The sequence below is a fragment of the Oncorhynchus nerka genome, linkage group LG6 (genome assembly GCF_034236695.1).
Source record: "Oncorhynchus nerka isolate Pitt River linkage group LG6, Oner_Uvic_2.0, whole genome shotgun sequence".
Lineage (NCBI taxonomy): Eukaryota > Metazoa > Chordata > Actinopteri > Salmoniformes > Salmonidae > Oncorhynchus > Oncorhynchus nerka.
Genome location: NC_088401.1, coordinates 67,400,452 through 67,424,136, shown reverse-complemented (window position 1 = coordinate 67,424,136; position 23,685 = coordinate 67,400,452). Strand labels below are relative to the sequence as shown.

At 43.4% G+C, this 23,685-nt stretch overlaps 2 protein-coding genes across 2 annotated transcripts in view; both read left to right on the top strand.

Moving 5' to 3' along the window:
- Positions 1–1,506, top strand: part of wu:fb13g09 (ATP-binding cassette sub-family C member 5) — a 50,496-nt gene extending 48,990 nt beyond the window's left edge. Inside the window, exon 29 of the mRNA XM_029662426.2 lies at positions 103–1,506. Within this exon, the coding sequence (XP_029518286.2) occupies positions 103–207 (105 nt within the window). The 3' untranslated portion in view covers positions 208–1,506. The remainder of the gene's footprint in view (positions 1–102) is intronic.
- A 6,472-nt stretch (positions 1,507–7,978) lies between these two features.
- The window catches only part of med12 (mediator complex subunit 12), a 41,565-nt gene continuing 25,858 nt past the window's right edge, over positions 7,979–23,685 (top strand). The window contains exons 1-16 of the mRNA XM_065019818.1: positions 7,979–8,127; positions 8,921–9,025; positions 9,140–9,331; positions 9,698–9,857; positions 10,132–10,307; positions 14,845–14,955; positions 16,384–16,656; positions 16,970–17,116; positions 17,520–17,619; positions 17,882–18,018; positions 19,357–19,488; positions 19,964–20,090; positions 21,435–21,664; positions 21,776–21,835; positions 22,011–22,184; positions 22,737–22,881. Coding sequence (XP_064875890.1) covers positions 8,026–8,127; positions 8,921–9,025; positions 9,140–9,331; positions 9,698–9,857; positions 10,132–10,307; positions 14,845–14,955; positions 16,384–16,656; positions 16,970–17,116; positions 17,520–17,619; positions 17,882–18,018; positions 19,357–19,488; positions 19,964–20,090; positions 21,435–21,664; positions 21,776–21,835; positions 22,011–22,184; positions 22,737–22,881 — 2,371 coding nt within the window. The 5' untranslated portion in view covers positions 7,979–8,025. The remainder of the gene's footprint in view (positions 8,128–8,920; positions 9,026–9,139; positions 9,332–9,697; positions 9,858–10,131; positions 10,308–14,844; positions 14,956–16,383; positions 16,657–16,969; positions 17,117–17,519; positions 17,620–17,881; positions 18,019–19,356; positions 19,489–19,963; positions 20,091–21,434; positions 21,665–21,775; positions 21,836–22,010; positions 22,185–22,736; positions 22,882–23,685) is intronic.

Sequence of the window (23,685 nt, the reverse complement as noted above, 5' to 3'; positions counted from 1 at the left end):
ACTAAACAAAATATTTGATATACTACTGTGTACCTAAGGAAACATTTCTCTAGTGGGTCAAAATACTTGTTGGTCAGAACTTGTTTATTTTCTTCATTCCAGATTTTGGAGTTCGACACCCCTGCTGCCCTGCTGGCAGATGACAACTCCAGATTCCGTGCCATGATCGAGGCATCTAACGGCAAGCTCAGTGACACAGAGCAGTGAACCGAGGCGAATGGGTACAAATTAGCGCTTATAAAACGAGGCAATACAGCAGAGGACATGACTTGCACAAACTTTGAAGATTACCATCCTTCCATGGAGCGAGTCAGATGTTATTTTAGAAGGCATTAACAGAGGTTCTTACCAACGCTGCTAAATCTAGTGATGTCTGTTGATTTCAAAAACCAATGATGACAATGTTCCAAAAGACGCATCAAAGATGTGGATCTATTGAGAGTTGGGAGTATCGTACCTGCTGACCTTTACTGCTGTGTGGAAAGAGATCATTTCTCAGAGGCAAAAGGAGAATGTGCAAATCAAGAGCAATGACTCTACAATGGCACTTTATATTCCATGATGAAACACTGAAGCGTCTGATAACACTGAATGTTGCTTCCTTTCACCCTCTCTCTACAGGGCTATCAGTGAGACTTGGAAGAGACCGTAAAATTATCTATATATTTCACTGATATAATTAGAAAGGAACCGATCACTTGTATAAGCCTCAATGCTAGTTGGTGGAATGGATTTTATATTATGATATTTGCAATCAATACAGCCAGCACATTCATCAGTCAAATCACTGGGCAACTGAGACTTCCAAAGAATCACATTGATATACCAAAGTAGCCATTCCACATGAGCAAGGTCAGGAATATATTGACTGGTAATGTCAAGTTATAATAAGGCAGATTGTTATATGGTAATCATTTCAGTGAATCCTAACAGATGCGGTGTATATGTGCCTCTACAGTTATGTCATTCGTTGTGTAGTAATGTTGTAGCCTATGCTTTTTGGAATTGCATTTGTGTTGCATTATGTTCTATTCTGGGTGAATCATATGCTGGTATGTGGGAACTGTATCTGCATAGTCTCTTGTATTGTTGCAGGGTTATATGGCAGGAATGTTGTTTTTATCAACGTGTAATCATTCTGTTGTGTAGTAATAAAGCACAGTTATATTCATGAGTTTGAAGGACAGCAAAACAGAGTTATGGAACATAATGAAAGGTATTGAGTATTTTGAGTATTTTTTGTTGTTCTAAACAACCACAGACGATGTCTGCAAATCAGTGTTTTTGGATGACGTTTTGGATTGTAAACATCTAGATGCCTTAAAAAAATAATAATACACTGAGCAGACATTGTGTGCAATAAGCAATAGGTTGTTAGATAAACCGTAAAGATGGCCTTGTAAAAGACTTGAGATTGTAATTTTGCTATATTTTTTTATTCTTAAATGTTACGATTTTTTTTGTCTTAGAAATGCTTTACCAATAAAAATGTTTTCATACTTGAAATATTGTCCTTGCATTCATTGTTATCGCATATGGTGCCTTCCTGGCATGCATGGTGCTCTGATAATGAATTAGATCAATAGTCCATGGGCCAGAGGGCCAAATTTCACATATTGGTCCACTATGGGGTGGCAAGGGTAATGTCTGTGAGCTATATTTTATGATAACCACTATCGGACATTGTTAAATTGTGGTAATCACTGCATGAATGTTATGACCCCTATGCGGTTAATAAGGACAACTGGATTTATGAAATGTATTATAAAACAACAATCTTCTCAAAACAACTTGTGTTATTTAACATCATAATACAATATGAAAGAAGGCCATTTGAATCGTAGTGGCATCTATCTCTATGGGCCCAACGTGGAGGGTGAAAGGTCATTTATTTATGAATGTTGGGGTATATATCGAGCCAGAATGGACGTACGGTATAGGGAAGTGCTCCATTATGACATGGTACGTAGATAATCATCACCAAAAATCACACAAGGAGACCCATTGAGACATTTTTGCATTCGGAAAGTATTCAGACCCCTTTTTCCACATTTTGTTACATTACAGCCTTATTCTAAAATTGATAACTTTTTTTAAATGAGAATCAATCTACACACACTACCCCATAATAACAAAGGGAAACCGGTTTAGACATTGATGCAAATGTATTAAAAATAACAAACTGCAATATCCTATTTACATAAGTATTCAGACCCTTTGCTATGAGACTTGAAATTGAGCTCCGGTGCATCCTGTTTCCATTGATTGTCCTTTGTTTTTACAACTTGATTGGAGCACCTGTGGTAAATTCAATTGATTGGACATGATTTGGAAAGGCACACACCTGTCTACATAAGGTCCCACAGTTGACATTGCATGCCAGAGAAAAAACCAAGCAATGAGGTCGAAGGAATTGTCTGTAGAGCTCTGAGACAGGATTGTGTCGAGGCACAGATCTTAAATGGAAGAAGTTTGGAACCACCAAGACTCTTCCTAGAGCTGGCCGCCCGGCCAAACTGAGCAATCTGGGGAGAAGGGCCTTGGTCAGGGAGGTGACCAAGAACTGATGGTCACTCTGACAGAGCTCCAGAGTTCCTTTGTGGAGATGGGAGAACCTTCCAGAAGGACAATCATCTCTGCAGCACCCCACCATTCAGGCCTTTATGGTAGAGTGGCCAGACGGAAGCCACTCTTCAGTAAAAGGCACATGACATCCCGCTTGGAGTTTGCCAAAAGGTACCTAAAGGGCTCTCAGACGACGAGAAACAAGGTTCTCTGGTCTGATGAAACCAAGATTGAACTCTTTGGCCTGAATGCCAAGCGTCACATCTGGAGGAAACCTGGCACCATCCCTACAGTGAAGCATGGTGGTGGCAGCATCATGTTGCGGGGATGTTTTTCAGCTCCCGGGGCTGGGAGGCTAGTCAGGATCGAGGAAAAAATTAACAAAGCAAAGTACAGCGAGATCCTTGATGAAAACCTGCTCCAGAGCGCTCAGGACCTCAGACTGGGGTGAAGGGTCATCTTCCAACAGGACAATGACCCTAAGTACACAGCCAAGACAACGCAGGAGTAGCTTCGAGACAAGTCTCTGAATGTGAAAATAGCTGTGCTGTGCTCCCCATCCAACCTGACAGAGCTTGAGAGGATCTGCAGAGAAGAATGGGAGAAACTCCCCAAATACAGGTGTGCCAAGCTTGTAGCGTCATACCCAAGAAGACTTGTGGGTGTAATTGCTGCCAAAGGTGCTTCAACAAAGTACTGAGTACTTGCTGTTCAGGGTTTCAGGCTGGGTTTCTGTGTAGAACTTTGTGATATCTGCTGATGTAAAAAGGGCTTAATAAGTACATTTGAGTAATTATATGAATTTAATTTAAGTAGCAAACAATTCTAAACCTGTTTTGATTTGTCATTATGGGGTATTGTGTGTAGATTGACGAAACAAATCAACTTAATACATTTTAGAATAAGGTTGTAACATAACAAAATGTGGAAAAAGTCAAGGGGTCTGAATACTTTCTGAATGCACTGAATATACAAAACATTAAGGACACCTGCTCTTTCTGACGACTGACTAGGTTAATGCAGGTGAAAGCTATGATCCCTTATTGATGTCACTTGTTAAATCCACTTCAATTCAAGACGCCTACAGCACCCGATGTCACAGGAAGGCCAAAAAGATAACCAAGGGCATCAACCACCCGAGCTACGGCCCGTTCATCCAGAAGGCATGGTCAGTACAGGTGCATCAAAGCTGGGACCGAGAGACAGCTTCTATTTCAAGGCCATCAGACTGTTAAATAGCCATCACAAGCCGGCATCCACCCAGTACCCTGCCCTGAACTTAGTCACTGTCACTAGCCGGCTACCACCCGGTTACTCAATCCTGCACCTTGGATTATGTACATAAAATTGGATTATGTACATAGACATGGAGTCACTGGTCACTTTAGTAATGGAACACTGGTCAATGTAATAATTTTTAGATAATGTTTTACTAATTTCAAATCAAATTCTATTGGTCACATACACATGGTTAGCAGATGTTAATGCGAGTGTAGCGAAATGCTTGTGCTTCTAGTTCCGACAATGCACTAATATCTAACAAGTAATCTAACAGTTCCACAACAACTACCTTATACACACAAATGTAAAGGGATGTAATAGGAAGATGTACATATAAATATATGGATGAGCGATGGCTGAGTGGCATAGGTAAGATGGTATAAAATACAGTATATAGATATGAAATTGCATATCTTACATTACTCATATGTATATACTGTATTCTAGTCATTCCACTCTGACATTGCGTGTCCTAATATTTACAGTATATATTTCTTAATTCCATTCTTTTACTTTTAGATTTGTGTGTATTGTTGTGAATTGTTAGATACTACTGCACTGCTGGCGCTAGGAACACAAGCATTTCGCTACACCCGCAATAACATCTAATTAAACTCAGAAAAAAAAGAAACAGACCTTTTACAGGAACCTGTCTTTCAAAGATAATTCGTAAAAATCCAAAGAACTTCACAGATCTTCATTGTAAAGTGTTTAAACACTGTTTCCCATTCTTATTCAATGACCCATAAACAATTAATGAAGATGCACCTGTGGAACGTCGTTAAGACACTAACAGCTTATAGACGGTAGACAATTAAGGTCACAGTTATGAAAACTTAGGACACTAAAGAGGCCTTTCTACTGACTCAGAAAGATGCCCAGGGTCCCTGCTCATCTGCGTGAATGTGCCTTAGGCATGCTGCAAGGAGGCATGAGGACTGCAGATGTGGCCAGGGCAATAAATTGCAATGTCCGTACTGTGAGATGCCTAAAACAGCGCTACAGGGAGACCAGACGGACAGCTGATCATCCTAGCAGTGGCAGACCACGTGTAACAACACCTGCACAGGATCGGTATATCCAAACATCACACCTGCGGGACAGGTACAGGATGGCAACAACAACTGCCCGAGTTACACCAGGAACGCACAATCCCTCAGACTGTCCGCAATCCCTCAGACTATCAACGCTCAGACTGTCCGCAATAGGCTGAGAGAGGCTGGACTGAGGGCTTGTAGGCAGGTCCTCACCAGACATCACCGGCAACAACGTCTCGTATGGGCACAAACCCATTGTCGCTGGACCAAACAGGACTGGCAAAAAGTGCTCTTCACTGACAAGTCACGGTTTCGTCTCACCGGGGTGATGGTCGGATTCGCGTTTATCGTCGAAGGAATGAGCGTTACACAGAGGCCTGTACTCTGGAGCAGGATCGATTTGGAGGTGGAGGGTTCGTCATGGTCTGGGGCAGTGTGTCACAGCATCATCAGACTGAGCTTGTTGTCATTGCAGGCTGTCTCAACTCTGTGCGTTACATGGAAGGCATCCTCCTCCCTCATGTGGTACCCTTCCTGCAGGCTCATCCTGACATGACCCTTCAGCATGACAATGCTACCAGCCATACCGCTCGTTCTGTGTCTGATTTCCTGCAAGACAGGAATGTCAGTGTTCTGCCATGGCCAGCGAAGAGAGCGGATCTCAATCCCATTGAGCACGTCTGGGACCTATTGAGGGTGAGGGCTAGGGCCATCCCCCCCAGAAATATCCGGGAACTTGCAGGTGCCTTGGTGGAAGAGTGGGGTAACATCTCACAGACAGAACTGGCAAGTCTGGTGCAGTCCACGAGGAGGAGATGCACTGCAGTACTTAATGCAGATACTGTTCATTTTGATTTTGACCCCCCCCCTTTGTTCAGGGACACATTATTCCATTTCTGTTATTCACATGTCTGTGGAACTTGTTCAGTTTATGTCTCAGTTGTTGAATCTTGTTATGTTCATACAAATATTTACACATTATGTTTGCTTAAAATAAACGCAGTTGACATTGAGAGGAAATGTATTTTATTGCTGAGTTTCTGTATGTGACCAATGATTTGACTTGAGATGAAGTGGACTAGACAAGCACCATATTTTCATGATGGCCAACATTTATTCTAATGAGGAACTACGTTGATTTTGTATGGCTATAACTAAATAAGGATTCAGTGTAATAAGTCAAATAATGGCTTAAAATGTGTGTTACAATAAGGACAACACACACCCCGCACACATAATTTAGACAGGGGCACTTGGACCAGCCCATCTGGCGTTTGCCAGAAATGCTATATGGTCAGTCCATCCCTTGACTGATGTGTGCACTATTCTCTTAAGACAAGAATAGACATTAATTTATACTGAACAAAAATGTAAATGCAACAATTTAATTGATTTTACTGAGTTTTACAATTCATATGAGGAAATCAATCAATTGAAATACATTTATTAGGCCCTAATCTATTGATTTTACATGACTGGGAATAGATATGTTGGTTGCAGATACCTTTAAAAAAAATGGGCCTCATAATGGGCCTCAGGATCTCGTCATGGTATTTTTGTGCATTCAAATTACCTTAGACAAAATGCAATTGTAGTTTATGCCTGCCCATACCATAACTCCACAGTCACCATGGGGCACTCTGTTCACAAAACTTGAGACATCTGTGGCATTGCGTTGTGTGACAAAACTGCATGTTTTTTGAGAGGCCTTTTATTGTCCCCACTACAAGGTGCACATGCTGTTAAATCAGCTTCTTGATATGCCACACCTGTCAGGTGGATGGATTATCTTTGCAAATGAGAAATGCTCACAAACAGGGATGTAAGCAAATTTGTGCACAAAATCTGAGAAAAATAAGCTTTTTGTGAATATGGAAAAATGTTGGGATATTTTATTTCAGCTCATGAAACATGGGAGCAACACTTTACTTTTTGCATTTATATTTTTGTTCAGTGTCGATGGGTTTTATAATTGTACCTTTTGTCCAGGTGAGAAAGGGCAGTGAGGAGTGCAATAGAGATTATGTCGTCTGTGGATCTTTTTGGGGGTGGTATGCAAATTGGAGTGTGTCCATGGTGTCTGAGATGAAAATATGATGAGACAGCTTCTGAACAAATTGTTATCTCCATAAGCTAGGCCAGGTGTTCTCAAACTTTTTGGGGCCAGGGACCCCTTTTGTTATAGCATCTTCATCAGGAACCCCCTCATAATCAGAACACAACTGAAGTGAGAGAAACTCCTGGTATGCTATTTTTAACTGACATTGGTCCATGATGAGGAACATTTAAAAAGCCCTGCCTCTTGGCTTCAGAGAGGAAATTGAGCCGTTTTCAATCTAATTTCCTGCAATTCTACACATTTTGTCACGGGCATATATATATTTTTTGTTGTTGCCGCTTTAAAGCTAATATCATACAATTATACACATTTTGTTTTAAATCTTACATTACAGTGCATTCATGTTAAAAAATATACATTTTGGGGAATACAAGAAGTATTGAGTTGAAAAATGTATAGTTGGTGGAGTACTGTGGATATCAATATCCTTGTGAACCTCCCAAGCCCATGTTGCCCACGGTTAAAAACATAAATTGTAGATTAATTATAATACGTTGTATTGTATTACTCCCTCTAAATGTATTCCACGCATCCCTTGTCCAAAATTCGTTGAATCTGTTTTGGTTAGAGTATTAATAAATACCCCCTACAGTACCGCGGACCCCCACTTCGAGAACCCCTGGGCTAGGCTACATAATATTCAACCAACTTTCTGTTCAGCAAATCCATTTATATCTTCAGCCAGACAGAGACAATGTGTACAATGAGAGAGACTGTTTAGCGGACACACTTTGTTGCAATATCAGACAGAGTAAATCCCACACTATGCAGTAAACATACTGTTTCAGCCAATCAGCATCCAGGATCTAAACTAACCGGTTTATAAATAAACATATAGCATGAGTAAAAATGGGGGGAAATAATAAATAATTGTATTATTTTGTAGCTAGAATATGAAATGACATGCAGTGGGGTATTATGGGATATATTTGAGTTTTCTTGTCTGCAATGGTCTGCGTCGGCGTTCTTCCGGCTTCCAAGACTCGAACGGAAAGGGGAAAGCCTTGGCTGTGATGCCGCTGGATGATGGCTGCTTTCGGGATCTTAAGTTACGAACACCGGCCCCTGAAGCGGCCACGACTCGGACCTCCGGACGTTTATCCCCAAGACCCAAAGCAAAAAGAGGTCAGATAAACTTAAATCGTTTGTCAAATCAACGTTGCAAAGACAAATGGGCACAAAGAGCCTATTTGGAAATGAGCCCTTAGCTACGCTATGGTTGCTAACGTTAGCTAACGTTAATCCCCTCAGACGGCTATCAGGCCCAAACCAGTCTCTCTAGTAATAACAATGAACAGCTACTTGGCTTGTCAGTTTGCCTGCTCGCACTGAAAACACCAACTAGCTAGCTGGCTAGCTATCTTGATAGCTTTCTATGGGGCTAACGTTAAGTCGTAATTTAGTTAACGCTAGCTAGCTAAATGATACGACAAATATAATTTTGGTTAACTTTCAAATGAACAAATATTTCACGAACCGTTGTTTGCATTTCAAATAACGTTAACTAGCAACACAACTAGGATACATTTGAAGAAGCTTGGTAGATAGCTAGCTAACGTTAGCCTTATTAGCAGCTAGCTAATGTAGGTTAGCTAGTTAAATGTCGTCATTGATGGTCATGATGTATTTAGCTACTTTGACATGTCACTTAACGTTTCTGGCATATGTGGAATGGGATCCTAAGACTTAGTAAAACAAATAATAATAATTGCCCAACAACCTCAACTCAATTTGATCATGTAGCTAGCTAGTTACCTAGTTGGCAAAGCAGTCCCCCACTGAGATAATCATTTGTTTTGTAAACAAAGGTGGCGAATGTGGTATCCAGTGTCCAGTACATATGCTCATTGGGTGACTTCATCAACTGCATGGTTTGAATTTCACAATAGAGAACTAATGTAAATAATTTGTGTTCCAGGATGAATTGACTGCGTTGAATGTGAAGCAAGGATTTAATAATCAACCTGCTGTGTCTGGGGATGAACATGGAAGTGCTAAAAATGTCAACTTCAATCCCTCAAAGGTGATCTTCTACTCATTACTGTTTCTTTGTCATCTGTATCAGACACATGTAGTGAATAATGATGCATGTTGTAGGATCTCTTGTTCATAGCATACATTCCTATTACCCAAACAGATTAGTTCAAACTTCAGCAGCATCATTGCAGAGAAGTTGCGCTACAACACATTTCCAGACACAGGCAAACGGAAGCCTCAGGTCAACCAGAAGGACAATTTCTGGCTCGTTACTGCCAGGTCACAGAGCTCTATCAACAACTGGTTTACAGACTTGGCTGGGACTAAACCCCTCACCCAGCTGGCCAAGAAGGTAGGACTTTGTACCAAAACACCCTTGGGGGCACGTTCAGCAGAGCATCACATTGTGATAGAAATATGTTACTGTATGTAAAACAAACAAGACTCTGACATGTAGACTAAGGAATCATACTGGCTCTATTCATGCCATTTATATATATAGTTCCAAAATGTTTGCCTGCTGAACGTGGCCCTATTCTTCCTGTGACCAACTCAAATTTAACCGCAATATGTCTGCCTTGGGAGACTTATACACTATCTTTCTAATATTATTCAAAGTAACTATGTTGCGATTTATAAGACTGACTTGTAAATTATAAAAAATGTATGTTATTTTTCTGCTGCATCTTCCTTTACTGGGTTTGGGTTTGTGTACCAGGTGCCGATCTTTAGTAAAAAGGAGGAGGTTTTTGGCTACTTGGCCAAGTACACAGTACCTGTGATGCGTTCGGCATGGATGATCAAGATGACCTGTGCGTATCACGCCGCTATCACAGAAACAAAAGTCAAGAAGCGGCACGTGATTGACCCCTGCATAGGTAATCAAGCACTCCTTAAAAAATATATAGCCTAACCATTCTCCCTTGAACAACATCGTTTTTTTTTTATGATTGAGCATGTTCCAGCTAGCCCCCTGTGGCTAAAGCTCCTCAATAATGGAACATTCCAATATCCTGAGTGTGTTCACTGCCATTTAGAAAAGATAGGCTGCTACATCTCTAGAATTTTGCTCAGTCATGCTGCATTAACAGGAGCATATGCCACTGGGATGAATTGAACTCTAACTGTATGTTATTTCTGTCTGCACTGCAGAATGGACTCAGATCATCACTAAGTACCTGTGGGAGCAGTTGCAGAAGGTGGCCGAGTTCTACCGCCAGTCTCCCAGCCAGGGCTGTGGCTCCCCCCTCCCGGCCAATCCGGCCGAGGTGGACACGGCCATGAAGCAGTGGGAGTACAACGAGAAGCTGGCCATGTTCATGTTCCAGGTTGGTTGATCCTTTGGTTTGTCTGTTGTTTTTTGTTGTCTGTTTGCCTGCCTATCTCAGGTTCCACGTCTGTCTCCACCGGGGACCTATGTATCTACCATGTCTGATGCGCATGACCTTTGAAACACCAGGATTGTGGGTTTGATTCCCGGGGCAACCCATGCATCAAATGTATGCAAGTCGCTTTGGATAAAAGTGCCTGCTAAATGTTATATTATTTTTGATATACAGTGCCTTCGGAGAGTATTCAGACCCCTTGACTTTGGGGAGTTTCTCCAATTCTTCTCTGCAGATGCTCCCAAGTTCTATCAGGTTGGATGGGGGGAGTTACTGCACAGCTATATCAAAATCAAATTTTATTTGTCACATGCTCCGACTACAACAGGTGTGGTAGACCTTACCATGAAATACTTACTTGCAAGCCCTTAACTAGCAATGCAGTTCAAGAAATTGTTAAGAAAATATTTACTAAATAAACTAAAGTAAAAAATAAAAAGTAACATAATAAAATTACATAACAATAACGAGACTATATACAGGGTACCGGTACCGAGTCAATGTGCAGGGGTACAGGTTAATCGAGGTAGTTTGTACATGTAGGTTGGGGTAAAGTGACTGCATAGATAATAAACAGCGAGTAGCAGCAGTGTAAAAACAAAGGAGGTGTCGAAGTAAATAGTCCGGGTGGCCATCTGATTAATTGTTCGGCAGTCTTATAGCTTCGGGGTAGAAGCTGTTAAGGAGCCTTTTGGACCTAGACTTGGCGCTCCGGTACCGTTTGCCGTGCGGTAGCAGAAACAACAGTCTATGACTTGGGTGCCTTTTCAGTTCTCTCCAGAGATGTTCGATCGGGTTCAAGTCCGGCCTCTGGCTGGGCCACTCAAGGACAGTCATAGACGTGTCCTGAAGCCACTCCTGTGTTGTCTTGGCTGTGTGCTTAGTGTCATAGTCCTGTTGGAAGGTGAACCTTCGCCCCAGTCTGAGGTCCTGAGCACTCTGGAGCAGGTTTTTCTTGGTCACCTCCCTGACCAAGGCCCTTCTCCCTCGATTGCTCAGTTTGGCTGGGCGGCCAGCTCTAGAATGAGTCTTGGTGGTTCTAAACGTCTTCCATTTAAGTATGATGGAGGCCACTGTGTTCTTGGGGACCTTCAATGCTGCAGACATTTTTGGTACCCTTCCCCAGATCTGTGCCTCGACACAATCCTGTCTCGGAGCTCTATGGACAATTCCTTCGACCTCATGGCTTGGTTTTTGCTCTGACATGCACTGTCAACTGTGGGACCTTATATAGACAGGTGTGTGCCTTTCCAAATCATGTCCATTCAAATTGAATTTACCACAGGTGAACTCTAATCAGGTTTTTAGAAACTTCTCAAGGATGATCAATTGAAACCGGATGCACCTGAGCTCAATTTCGAGTCTCATAGCAAAGGGTCTGAATTATTTCTGTTATTTTTTAAATAAATTTGCAAAACTTTCTGAACCTGTTTTCGCTTTGTCATTATGGGGTATTGTGTGAAAATTGCTGAGGATTTTTTATTTAATCCATTTTAGAATAAGGCTGTAAAGGAACAAAATGAGGAAAAAGTCACATGGTCTGAATACTTTCTGAAGGCACTGAGAGGAAACGTCCTCTCACTGTCAACTGTGTTTATTTTCAGCAAACCCAACATGTGTAACATTTGTATGAACACAACAAGATTCAACAACTGAGACATGTACTGAACAAGTTCCACAGTGGGGGTCAAGATCAAAAGTAACAGTCAGAATCTGGTGTGACCACCAGCTGCATTAAGTACTGCATTAAGTACCGCAGTGCATCTCCTCACCAGATTTGCCAGTTCTTGCTGTGAGATGTTATATATACACTGCTCAAAAAAAATAAAGGGAACACTAAAATAACACATCCTAGATCTGAATGAATGAAATATTCTTATTAAATACTTTTTTCTTTACATAGTTGAATGTGCTGACAACAAAATCACACAAAAATTATCAATGGAAATCAATTTATCAACCCATGGAGGTCTGGATTTGGAGTCACACTCAAAATTAAAGTGGAAAACCACACTACAGGCTGATCCAACTTTGATGTCCTTAAAACAAGTCAAAATGAGGCTCAGTAGTGTGTGTGGCCTCCACGTGCCTGTATGACCTCCCTACAACGCCTGGGCATGCTCCTGATGAGGTGGCGGATGGTCTCCTGAGGGATCTCCTTCCAGACCTGGACTAAAGCATCCGCCAACTCCTGGACAGTCTGTGGTGCAACGTGGCGTTGGTGGATGGAGCGAGACATGATGTCCCAGATGTGCTCAATTGGATTCAGGTCTGGGGAACGGGCGAGCCAGTCCATAGCATAAATGCCTTCCTCTTGCAGGAACTACTGACACACTCCAGCCACATGAGGTCTAGCATTGTCTTGCATTAGGAGGAACCCAGGGCCAACCGCACCAGCATATGGTCTCACAAGGGGTCTGAGGATCTCATCTCAGACCTAATGGCAGTCAGGCTACCTCTGGCGAGCACATGGAGGGCTGTGCGGCCCCCCAAAGAAATGCCACCCCACATCATGACTGACCCACTGCCAAACCGGTCATGCTGGAGGATGTTGCAGGCAGCAGAACGTTCTCCACGGCGTCTCCAGACTGTCACGTCTGTCACATGTGCTCAGTGTGAAGCTGCTTTCATCTGTGAAGAGCACAGGGCGCCAGTGGCGAATTTGCTAATCTTGGTGTTCTCTGGCAAATGCCAAACGTCCTGCACGGTGTTGGGCTGTAAGCACAACCCCCACCTGTGGACATCGGGACCTCATACCACCCTCATGGAGTCTGTTTCTGACCGTTTCAGCAGACACATGCACATTTGTGGCCTGCTGGAGGTCATTTTGCAGTGCTCCTCCTGCTCCTCCTTGCACAAAGGCGGAGGTAGCGGTCCAACTCCCTCCAAAGATTTTCTATGGGGTTGAGATCAGGAGACTGGCTAGGCCACTCCAGGACCTTGAAATGCTTCTTACGAAGCCACTCCTTCGTTGCCCGGGCGGTGTGTTTGGGATCATTGTCATGCTGAAAGACCCAGCCACGTTTCATCTTCAATGCCCTTGCTGATGGAAGGAGGTTTTCACTCAAAATCTCACGATACATGGCCCCATTCATTCTTTCCTTTACACGGATCAGTCGTCCTGGTCCCTTTGCAGAAAAACAGCCCCAAAGCATGATGTTTCCACCCCCATGCTTCACAGCAGGTATGGTGTTTTTTGGATGCAACTCAGCATTCTTTGTCCTCCAAACACGACGAGTTGAGTTTTTACCAAAAAGTTCTATTTTGGTTTCATCTGACCATATGACATTCTCCCAATCTTCTTCTGGATCATCCAAATGCTCTCTAGCAAACTTCAGACGGGCCTGGACATGTACTGGCTTAAGCAGGGGGACACGTCTGGCACTGCAGGATTTGAGTCCCTGGCGGCATAGTGTGTTACTGATGGTAGGCTTCGTTACTTTGGTCCCAGCTCTCTGCAGGTCATTCACTAGGTCCCCCCGTGTGGTTCTGGGATTTTTGCTCACCGTTCTTGTGATCATTTTGACCCCACGGGGTGAGATCTTGCGTGGAGCCCCAGATCGAGGGAGATTATCAGTGGTCTTGTATGTTTTCCATTTCCTAATAATTGCTCCCACAGTTGATTTCCTCAAACCAAGCAGCTTACCTATTGCAGATTCAGTCTTCCCAGCCTGGTGCAGGTCTACAATTTTGGATTTTTTTCCCCCTCATTTTGTCTGTCATAGTTGAAGTGTACCTATGATGAAAATTACAGGCCCCTCATCTTTTTAAGTGGGAGAACTTGCACAATTGGTGGCTGACTAAATACTTTTTTGCCCCACTGTATATATACGGTATATATATATTGGAGTTGTTACTTGGTTAGAATTTTGTGACTTCAATGTTTGCTTTTTGTCATTACACAGCTGTCTGTCATGGTAGTATAACCCTATTTCACTCTGTCACTGCATAAGAAAAATAGCAGTAAACAGCTAGCAAGTTAGCTTCTATTTAGAGGGTGAGCCATTCATGTTGTCAACTAAACTATGAGGTAACTGATAAGACAATGTATGCATTTTATGACTAAGGCCAGATAGAATCACAAGCACGACAAAACAGTTTAGGAATTTTTGGGGGTGATCGTCTCTTGCTCGCCCGCATCATTGTTGACACTGACTAATAGTGAAGTGGAGTAATTGCATAGCGTTAAAGATGCAGTCCGGAATCTTAAGCACAACAAACTCATAACATAAATTGTACCAATTAGGTTTGTAACATATCATACAAATTGCAACAACAACAAAAATGCATGGTGTAACTTATCATAGGAAGTGGATCACGTAGTACACAAAAAACGGGGTCCTGCTTTCGCTCGTGATCGCCACTTTCAAAACTAATGGCTGAAATTATACAAAGTTCTGGAGCATCACTTTAACTTACCATAAATACTTCATGCAGTAGAAGAACAAGCAATTACAAACGGTTGTTTGCTCTTGTCCAGGATGGCATGCTAGATAGACACGAGTTCCTGACGTGGGTGTTGGAATGCTTCGAGAAAGTCCGACCTGGAGAGGATGAGCTTCTGAAGCTGCTGCTGCCCCTCCTGCTACAGGTAATGCCGATATACGATCCCTTTAGCTCCCATCTTAATAATAATTTGGTGGGTGCTTCTATTTGTCCTATTTCACACGTGTATTAATATGCATGTGTGAATTGGAAATGTGGTTTTTGCTTATCCCACTCTCCCCGAGACACCCTCGGAGCAATTAGGGTTAGGTTCCTTGTTCAAGTGCACATCGGCAGATTTTTCACCTTGTCAGCTTTGGGATGCGAACTAGCAACCTTTCAGTTACTGGCCCAATGCTCTAACCGCTAGGCTATCTTTCTCCTAATGCAGTGATGAATTTCATTCTCCATCCAGTAGCAAACCATGTATTTCATGTGGAAGAAGTAACTTGACGAGACACTCAGAGATGTAGTTTATCTTCACTAGTCAGGGAAAGTCCAGGTTCTTACATCCTCTAATTATACAATTGGGGACATTAAAAACGTATTTTTCAAATTCCTTTTTGTGCAACAATGGTACATTGTTAATGCAACAAATTATCTTGCAGGGTGATGGCAAGCACCAAGTAAAGTAGCAATCTTCTAACAATAACCTATCTAATGAAAATACATTCTGACATATGCCCTTGGAAGTGCAGTTTAATCTACTTTAAAGAAAATGTTTTTACCTGAGCTGCAGTAAATGTTAAGTTTTGAATGCCCCCAACTGTACATCATTGAGGCTGACCTAGCTACCCTCCCCAGTTTTTCCCCTATATTCCATTGCTGTGATTACTTAACAGCTCTGAAGAATTAGAACTGACATTGTGAGTTGTGTCCCCTCCCTCAGTACTCAGGGGGGTTAGAACTGACATTGTGAGTTGTGTCCCCTCCCTCAGTACTCAGGGGGGTTAGAACTGACATTGTGAGTTGTGTCCCCTCCCTCACCTCAGGTTACTCATTGTGAGGTGTCCCCTCCCTCACTACTCAGGGGTTAGAACTGACATTGTGAGTTGTGTCCCCTCCCTCACTACTCAGGGGGGTTAGAACTGACATTGTGAGTCGTGTCCCCTCCCTCACTACTCAGGGGGGTTAGAACTGACATTGTGAGTCGTGTCCCCTCCCTCACTACTCAGGGGGGTTAGAACTGACATTGTGAGTCGTGTCCCCTCCCTCACTAGTCAGGGGGGTTAGAACTGACATTGTGAGTCGTGTCCCCTCCCTCACTAGTCAGGGGGGTTAGAACTGACATTGTGAGTCGTGTCCCCTCCCTCACTACTCAGGGGGGTTAGAACTGACATTGTCCCCTCCCTCACTACTCAGGGGTTAGTGACGTGTCCCCTCCCTCACTAGTCAGGGGTTAGAACTGACATTGTGAGTCGTGTCCCCTCCCTCACTACTCAGGGGGGTTAGAACTGACATTGTGAGTCGTGTCCCCTCCCTCACTACTCAGGGGGGTTAGAACTGACATTGTGAGTCGTGTCCCCTCCCTCAGTACTCAGGGGAGTTCGTGCTGTCGGCCTACCTGTCTCGGAGACTGGCCTACTTCTGCACGCGACGTCTCAACCTGCTGCTAAGCGACGGGAGCCTGGGACCCGGCTCCGGGGGGCACCCGGCACACAGCATCCTGGCACAGCCGGGGAACACCCTGCCCCCCACACCCACCTCCCAGCCCACGGGGGGCAACCAACCCCAGACCCCCTTCACAGACTTCTACATCTGCCCTCAACACAGGCCCTTGGTGTTTGGGCTCAGCTGCATGCTACAGGTACAAACACACGGAATAGCCTTTCCACTGAATTGAATGGATTGTCTGCTACTGCAGTACTATTACACTGCTATTAATATGACTGTTGAGTCATGAGGCTAGAATAGTAAAAACTATTACACTACTATTAATGTTATTGTTAAGCCATGGGGCTAGTATAGTAAGTACATGGCTATGTTGGTAAACTAGCTCTGGTTACATTATCAAGTTTGGGATTGTTCCTGATAATTCTATTGTAGATTACATTTTCCTGATTTCCCATATTGTCAATCACATCCCTGAATTCTTCTTTTGCTGGTCTTGGTTTCATCAGAGTATCGTGCTGTGCTGTCCCAGTGCCCTGGTGTGGCACTACTCTCTGACAGACAGCCGGAACAAGACTGGTTCCCCACTGGACCTACTCCCCATATCCCCGTCCAACCTGCCCATGCCAGGGGGCAACAGCACCTTTACACAGCAGGTAAGGCCCAGAGTCTGGTTCCTGTCAAGGTTTCTTCCCGCCTTGGAAGATATTCCATGCCACTGTACCTTTGGCATTGGCTTTATATTGCTTAGAGTTTGGGTTAAGACTAATATATTTGTGGTTTAGATTATGACTAATGCATTTGGGTTTTGGATTATGACTAATGCATTTGGGGGGTTTATGACTAATGCATTTGGGTTTTGGATTATGACTAATGCATTTGGGGGGTTGGATTATGACTAATGCATTTGGGGGGTTGGATTATGGCTAATGCATTTGTCAGTTGATTGATTGAATGCCTTCCACGCGCTGACAGGTTGACATCATTGCATGCCTATTGACTTTGTCTTCTCAGTCGTCCCGTCTGCTTATCTCAGTCTTATCTGTGCGTTTACCTCAGGTCCGTGCAAAGGTCAGAGAAATAGAGGAGCAGGTCAAGGACAGAGGGCAGGCTGTGGAGTTCCGCTGGTCCTTTGATAAATGTCAGGAGACAACTGCTGGTAAGGAAACTGCTCCTTCATGATTAGATCAATAACACCTGTAAAATGACATGACATTTCATCCAGACAATGACTATATGGGCTGGTTTCCCAGATGAAGATTAAAACTAGTCCTGGACTAATAATCTAATTCAACAGAGATTCTCCACTGAGCATGCTTTATAGCCCAGCACTAGGCTTTATATTTGTCTGGGAAACTGGCCCTGGATGTATAAGGAAAAAGTAAATTAGTAACATTTTGTGTTTTACTTGCTTTTGCCAGGCTTCACCATTGGAAGGGTCCTACACACCCTGGAGGTTCTAGACAACCACAGTTTTGAGAAGTCAGACTTCAGCAACTCCCTGGATTCCCTTTACAACCGCATCTTCGGCTCGGGCCAGAGCAAAGACGGCCACGAGGTAAAGATGTTTTCTCTTAGATGACCACTCTTGCATATGTCAAGTCTGAAGACTTCAAAGGCCCAGTGCAGTTAAAATGTGATTTTTCCTGTTTTTTATATATCTCACACACATTCAGAGATTTGTCCCAAAGCCACTCTTGCATTGCCTTGGCTGTGTGCTTAGGGTCATTGTCCTGTTGGAATGTGAACCATCGCCCCAGTAAGGTCCTGAGCGCTCTGAAGCAGGTTTTCATCAAGGATCTCTCTGTACTTTGCTCCATTTCCTCCAGATGTGACACTTGGCATTCAACCAAAGAGTTCAATCTTGGTTTCATCAGACCAAAATATCTTGTTTCTCAGAGTCTTTTAGGTGCCTTTTGGCAAACTCCAAGCAGGCTGTCATGTGCCTTTTTACTGAGGAGTGGCTTCCGTCTGGCCACTCTACCATAAAGGCCTGATTGGTAGAGTGTTGCAGAGATGGTTGTCCTTCTGGAATGTTCTCCCATCTCCATAGAGGAACTCTGGAGCTCTGTGAGAGTGACCATCGGGCTCTTGGTCACCTCCCTGACCAAGGCCCTTCTCCCCTGATTGCTCAGTTTGGCCAGGCGGCCAGTTCCAGGAAGATTCTTGGTGGTTACAAACTTCCATTTAAAAATGGAGGCCGCTGTGTTCTTGCGGACCCTCAATGCTGCAGAATTTTTTGGGTACCCTTCCCCAGATCTGTGCCTTTACACAATCACTTTTCAGAGCTCTACGGACAAATCATTCGACCTCATGGCTTGGTTTTTTCTCTGACGTGCTCCATTTCGAGTTTCATAGCAAAATGGCTGAATACTTATGTAAATACTTTTACATTTTTAAATTATTGTTGTCAAAAATTTCTAGCCCCATTTTCGCTTTGTCATTATGTGGTATTGGGGGGGGTGGTATTTAATAAATTTTAGAATAAGGCTGTAACGTAACCAAATGTGTAAAAAGTAAATATTTTTATACTTTCCTGAAGGAAATTTGTGTTTGATAAATGTCCCTTTGCTAAGAAGTTATTTTTGTTTCTTTTTGACCATTTTAATTTGAAACAATCAGTTAGGTACTTAATTGATGGCCAGAAATGATTTTGATATTGAGATAAAAATAGCTGCATTGGACCTTGAATGGTTTTCAATCACATATGAAAAGGAAAAATGTCAAGTGTGAGCAAGAGGCCAACTAACACCATCTGGCCCTAACCATTACTGTAGATCACATAGAATTTCTTCTTCTGGAGACAATGAACTGTATTCTTATAGAAACACTACTTAGATGGACCCAGGCTTCCGTGCTGTATGGTCTTCTCCCTGACACGTTTCTCTCTATTTAGATGTCCCCTGATGACGATGCCGTGGTGACCCTGCTGTGTGAGTGGGCGGTGTGCTGCAAGAGGTCTGGCCGTCACAGGGCCATGGTGGTGGCCAAGCTGCTGGAGAAGAGACAGGCAGAGATCGAAGCCGAGGTGAGACAGTGGCCCACGCTCTCGTGCACATACACATTTCCGATTCATGACTACAGCACCGTGACTGCCCCACAGTGACGCCTTGTCACTCGGCCACAGCTTTTCCTGAGTATTCTCAAGGATACTTCTTGCCTTCTTTCTTGTCTCGTGAGAACAGGTCTCTCTTGCAAAAGAGATCTTAATCCCGAGATTTCACCTGTGTAAATAAAGGATGAAGATGGCCACAGCCTTTAATAACAAGATTCTGAATTGTTTTAGAAGATGTGAGGTGTAGGTTTTTGTATTTCCTCAAGGCTATTGTTGTGTGCAATGCTGTCTCAATCCATATAATTAAATTGTATTCCCTGCAAACTTGTGTATACAAAACTGAAGAAACTATTGTTCAGATGTTATACCATGCTTATCACAGATGTAAGGGATATTTGCTCAATGGCAGTGGTTCTCAGGCTGTGTGTGTGCTTGTCTGTGTTCACAGAGATGCGGCGAGTCGGAGGTGGTGGATGAGAAAGGCTCAGTTTCATCAGGATCTCTCTCGGCGGCCACCCTGCCTGTGTTTCAAGACGTGCTCCTGCAGTTCCTGGACACCCAGGCCCCCATGCTCAGTGAGTCTGCCCTTCACTTCACTAGTAGTCAATTATATTCCCTTATTTGGGTTGTCTGCGGCTGCTTCCCAAATCACACCCTATTCCCTATACTGTAAGGTGTCTACCCACTCTGCCCAGATTTCCTAACTTAATACTTCTGATAAGCACTAAGCTCTCTTGACAGAGTGGTGCGCTTTCTCGCAGAGACTTTTGAGGATTCTACATGTTGTGGTGTTCGTCTGCAAAGTTGTTTCCGCTGGTCGCAAAAAGCCAAATTAACATGACACAAACTGAATTAAATGTAAAAGGCTTTGAAAATTAAAAGCTAGCGGTACGCTGAGTGCTCCGTTGGTGTTTCACAAATGTTTTTCTGAGAAATCTTTGAAATCATTCATATGAAAAGTGAATACTAGAATATGAAAATGTATATATTTCCTCTATACTGTTTTATGTCCTCTGGGTTTGAGAAGAAAGATGAGTTCCACTGTGAGCCTATCCGTTAGCCTTAATTCTTCCACAGCATCCAGCCCAGCTGACGCAATGCTATTTTCCAAATTTTTTTATTTTTCTCTGACCTCAATTGATTTAGTCACTCTAATTTTAGCCATCCTACAAGAGTAAAAATGTTACCCATTTTTGATTAACCACCATATATAATGCTCTACTTTTGATTAGGGCCCATAGGGGCACTTGACCACAGCTCAATGGGTCCTGGTCAAAAGTAGTGCACTATATAGGGAATATAGGGTTCCATTTATGAGCCCGCTAGGCTCTCTGCATCTCCTGATTCCAGCACTCTTTTGGATTTAGTCTGCCCAGCGGTTGAGTTGTTATGCACTACTATGGGTTTGGGACTTGAGCTGTACTGTACTGTGCTGGCCTGGTTACACATCCACCATAGTGCTGAAAAGGACAATGGTGAAAATTTCAAAATCCACAACAGCACAGTATGGATCAGGTCAGCAACATAGTGGGAAAATGGTATTGGTGTTGAGTAGGGTGAAAGAAATCCAGGTTAGAAGATTCCTGGATGGAATAAGCAGAAAATTATGGAATTCCCCACAGGTATTTCTGGAAAACCTGGGAGTTTTTGGAATGTTACCCAAATTTTGCAACCTTAAGGTTGGGTTAGCATGGCACACAGGGTCCTGTGTGGCTCAGTTATCAGAGTATGGCGCTTGCAACGTCACGTTCAATTCCCGCTTTAGCCACCCAATATGAAAATGTATGTGTGCACTACTTTTAGTCGCTTTGGATCAAAGTGTCTGTTAAAGATGATATTATAAAGGTTATGACTGGTCTCTTACTGCTGCTAATGCTGGAGTGTATAGTGACAAACTATCCCCATATGTCCCTTCTCAGCGGAGGCAGGCAACGAGAGCGAGCGTGTGGAGTTCTCTAACCTGGTGCTGCTCTTCTGCGAGCTCATCCGCCACGACGTCTTCTCTCACAACATCTACATGTGCACGCTCATCTCCCGCGGTGACCTGGCCTCTGACTCTCACCTGCCCCGCCCCCGTTCCCCTAGTGATGAGCCTTCAGACGAATCAGAGCGCAAGGAGCAGGATGCAGGCAGCAGCGTCAAGAACGAGGCATGTTATGTGGTGGCAGCTGTGCTAGTGTCCACAATGTATCATCAGTAGTTACTCACTGCTTTTGAATTGATTTTGGAATTAAATGTGTATTTTCTTTTCTTTATACAGGACACTGGTCTTTCCGAGTTAATGGAGATCGATCACAACTCGAGCGCTAATTTCGATGAGGTAGGTGTATATGCATCATGCCAGTAGAAGTGGGCAGCTAATGTGTACTAGTGTATATTGTCCCTTGCACAACTATATAGTATTCTTACCTGTGCTCCATCAGACTGTCCCATTGACCGTGTGCTGTGTGCAGCCCTATTAACTTGAGCTGTCTCTTTTTTCTCTTTTTTTGTAGATGTTTTCTCCCCCCACTCACTGTGAGTCAAAGGGCAGCCCCTCTCCCGAGAAACCTGCCCCGGAACAGGAAGGGAAGGGCGCCTGCAAAGACAAGGCCCTGGATCCTGCCTTCCCATTGGTGTACGAGCAACCCCGCCACATCCAATACGCTACCCACTTCCCCATCCCCCAGGTAAGCAGCCCTGAGAGAGGCTTTGACTCAGCTCTAACACACAGATGGAATTCAATCTGGGTCATCAGTGCAACTGTAGACCATGATAGCCTTCTGAGCTAAAGCCCAGGCTCTGGGTGCTTTATAGTTTCAGACAAGTTTACTTATCACCACAGCAAAGCTTAGTGAACTACCGCAGCTACATTGGGACTGGTTGTTGGTCTAACTCAAGGCAATTTTAGCCCTTCAAGCTAAAACACATATTTTCAGCTTCCTGGCGTTGCTTTGCACCCAACCTCAACTACATAGCCTATGCACAAATTGACTCACTTGACACAGTTAGCCCTCTAAACAAAAGACAGACCTCAGGTGACTCATAACAACTGGGTGGCTCTGTAATGAACTACCTCCACTATGCATGTATTGACTCACTCCTTGACAGTTAGCCTTCTGAGCTAAAGTCTAGGCATTAGCTATTAGTGCCGGCCTAAGTCCTCAGATCTCAGGCAATGTGAACTACCTCCACTACATAATGCACAGTCCACACATTGACTGACTTGTCATCGTCCCTAGGAGGAGAGTGCCAGTCACGAGTGTAACCAGCGACTGGTGGTGCTCTACGGCGTGGGCAAGCAGCGAGACGAAGCGAGGCACGCCATCAAGAAAATCACCAAAGACATCTTGAAGGTGCTCAACCGCAAAAGCACAGCAGAGACCGGTAAGAACAGTACTAGTTCCAGTTCTTATTTGACTGTTGTTCTTAATGACCTCATCTATGGGCCTTCTGTTTTCCCCGGAGCAATATGGCCTGTCAGTTTCTTTCTGCTGTTGCTTTTAGAATTGTTCACGTAGAGAGAAAGACTATGCTCGTTCTGGAAACTCCAGGCTTTGACATGAATTTCAGCACCAGTCGTGACGCGCAACCATAGATTTATTGAGTGAGGTTGTATATTCCCACAACTCTCAGCAGATGTGCCCCCTGTCTATCACATTACAGATACTGTTTGAGCAGATTGCAGTGAGACGTTATTTTGTTAACTTTGTTTTTGATGGACGCTGTGCCTGTTTTTAGTACATCACAAACGGCACCCTATTCCCACTACTTAAGGTAGTGCACTATGTAGGGAATAGGGTACCATTTGAGAGAGTCTGCTGTTACATCTGCCTCCATCTGATCCCTTCAATAACATTTCCCAAGTTGAAAACTTTCCTTAGAAACCTTTATCTCTTTCCTCTCTGTTCTTCATTATTGAACACAGGATTTTTGACGATTGACTCCAGGGCTAGCATCCTATATTCAATATTCATTTCCACCCTGTCCAATTTCTATGCTAGTAGCTGTAATTTGCTGCCACTCATCTTATCTCTCTTAGCATGTGACATTAACAAGGGGGATTTGAGAAGTTATAATTATGCAGCCTAAAGGGCTTTTTTCTTATGTCATTCAAGTCATTTATGTTCAGCCATATTCCTGCTTAGGAGTTGAGCAGATGGCCTTCTGGTTACAAGCCCATTTCCCTTG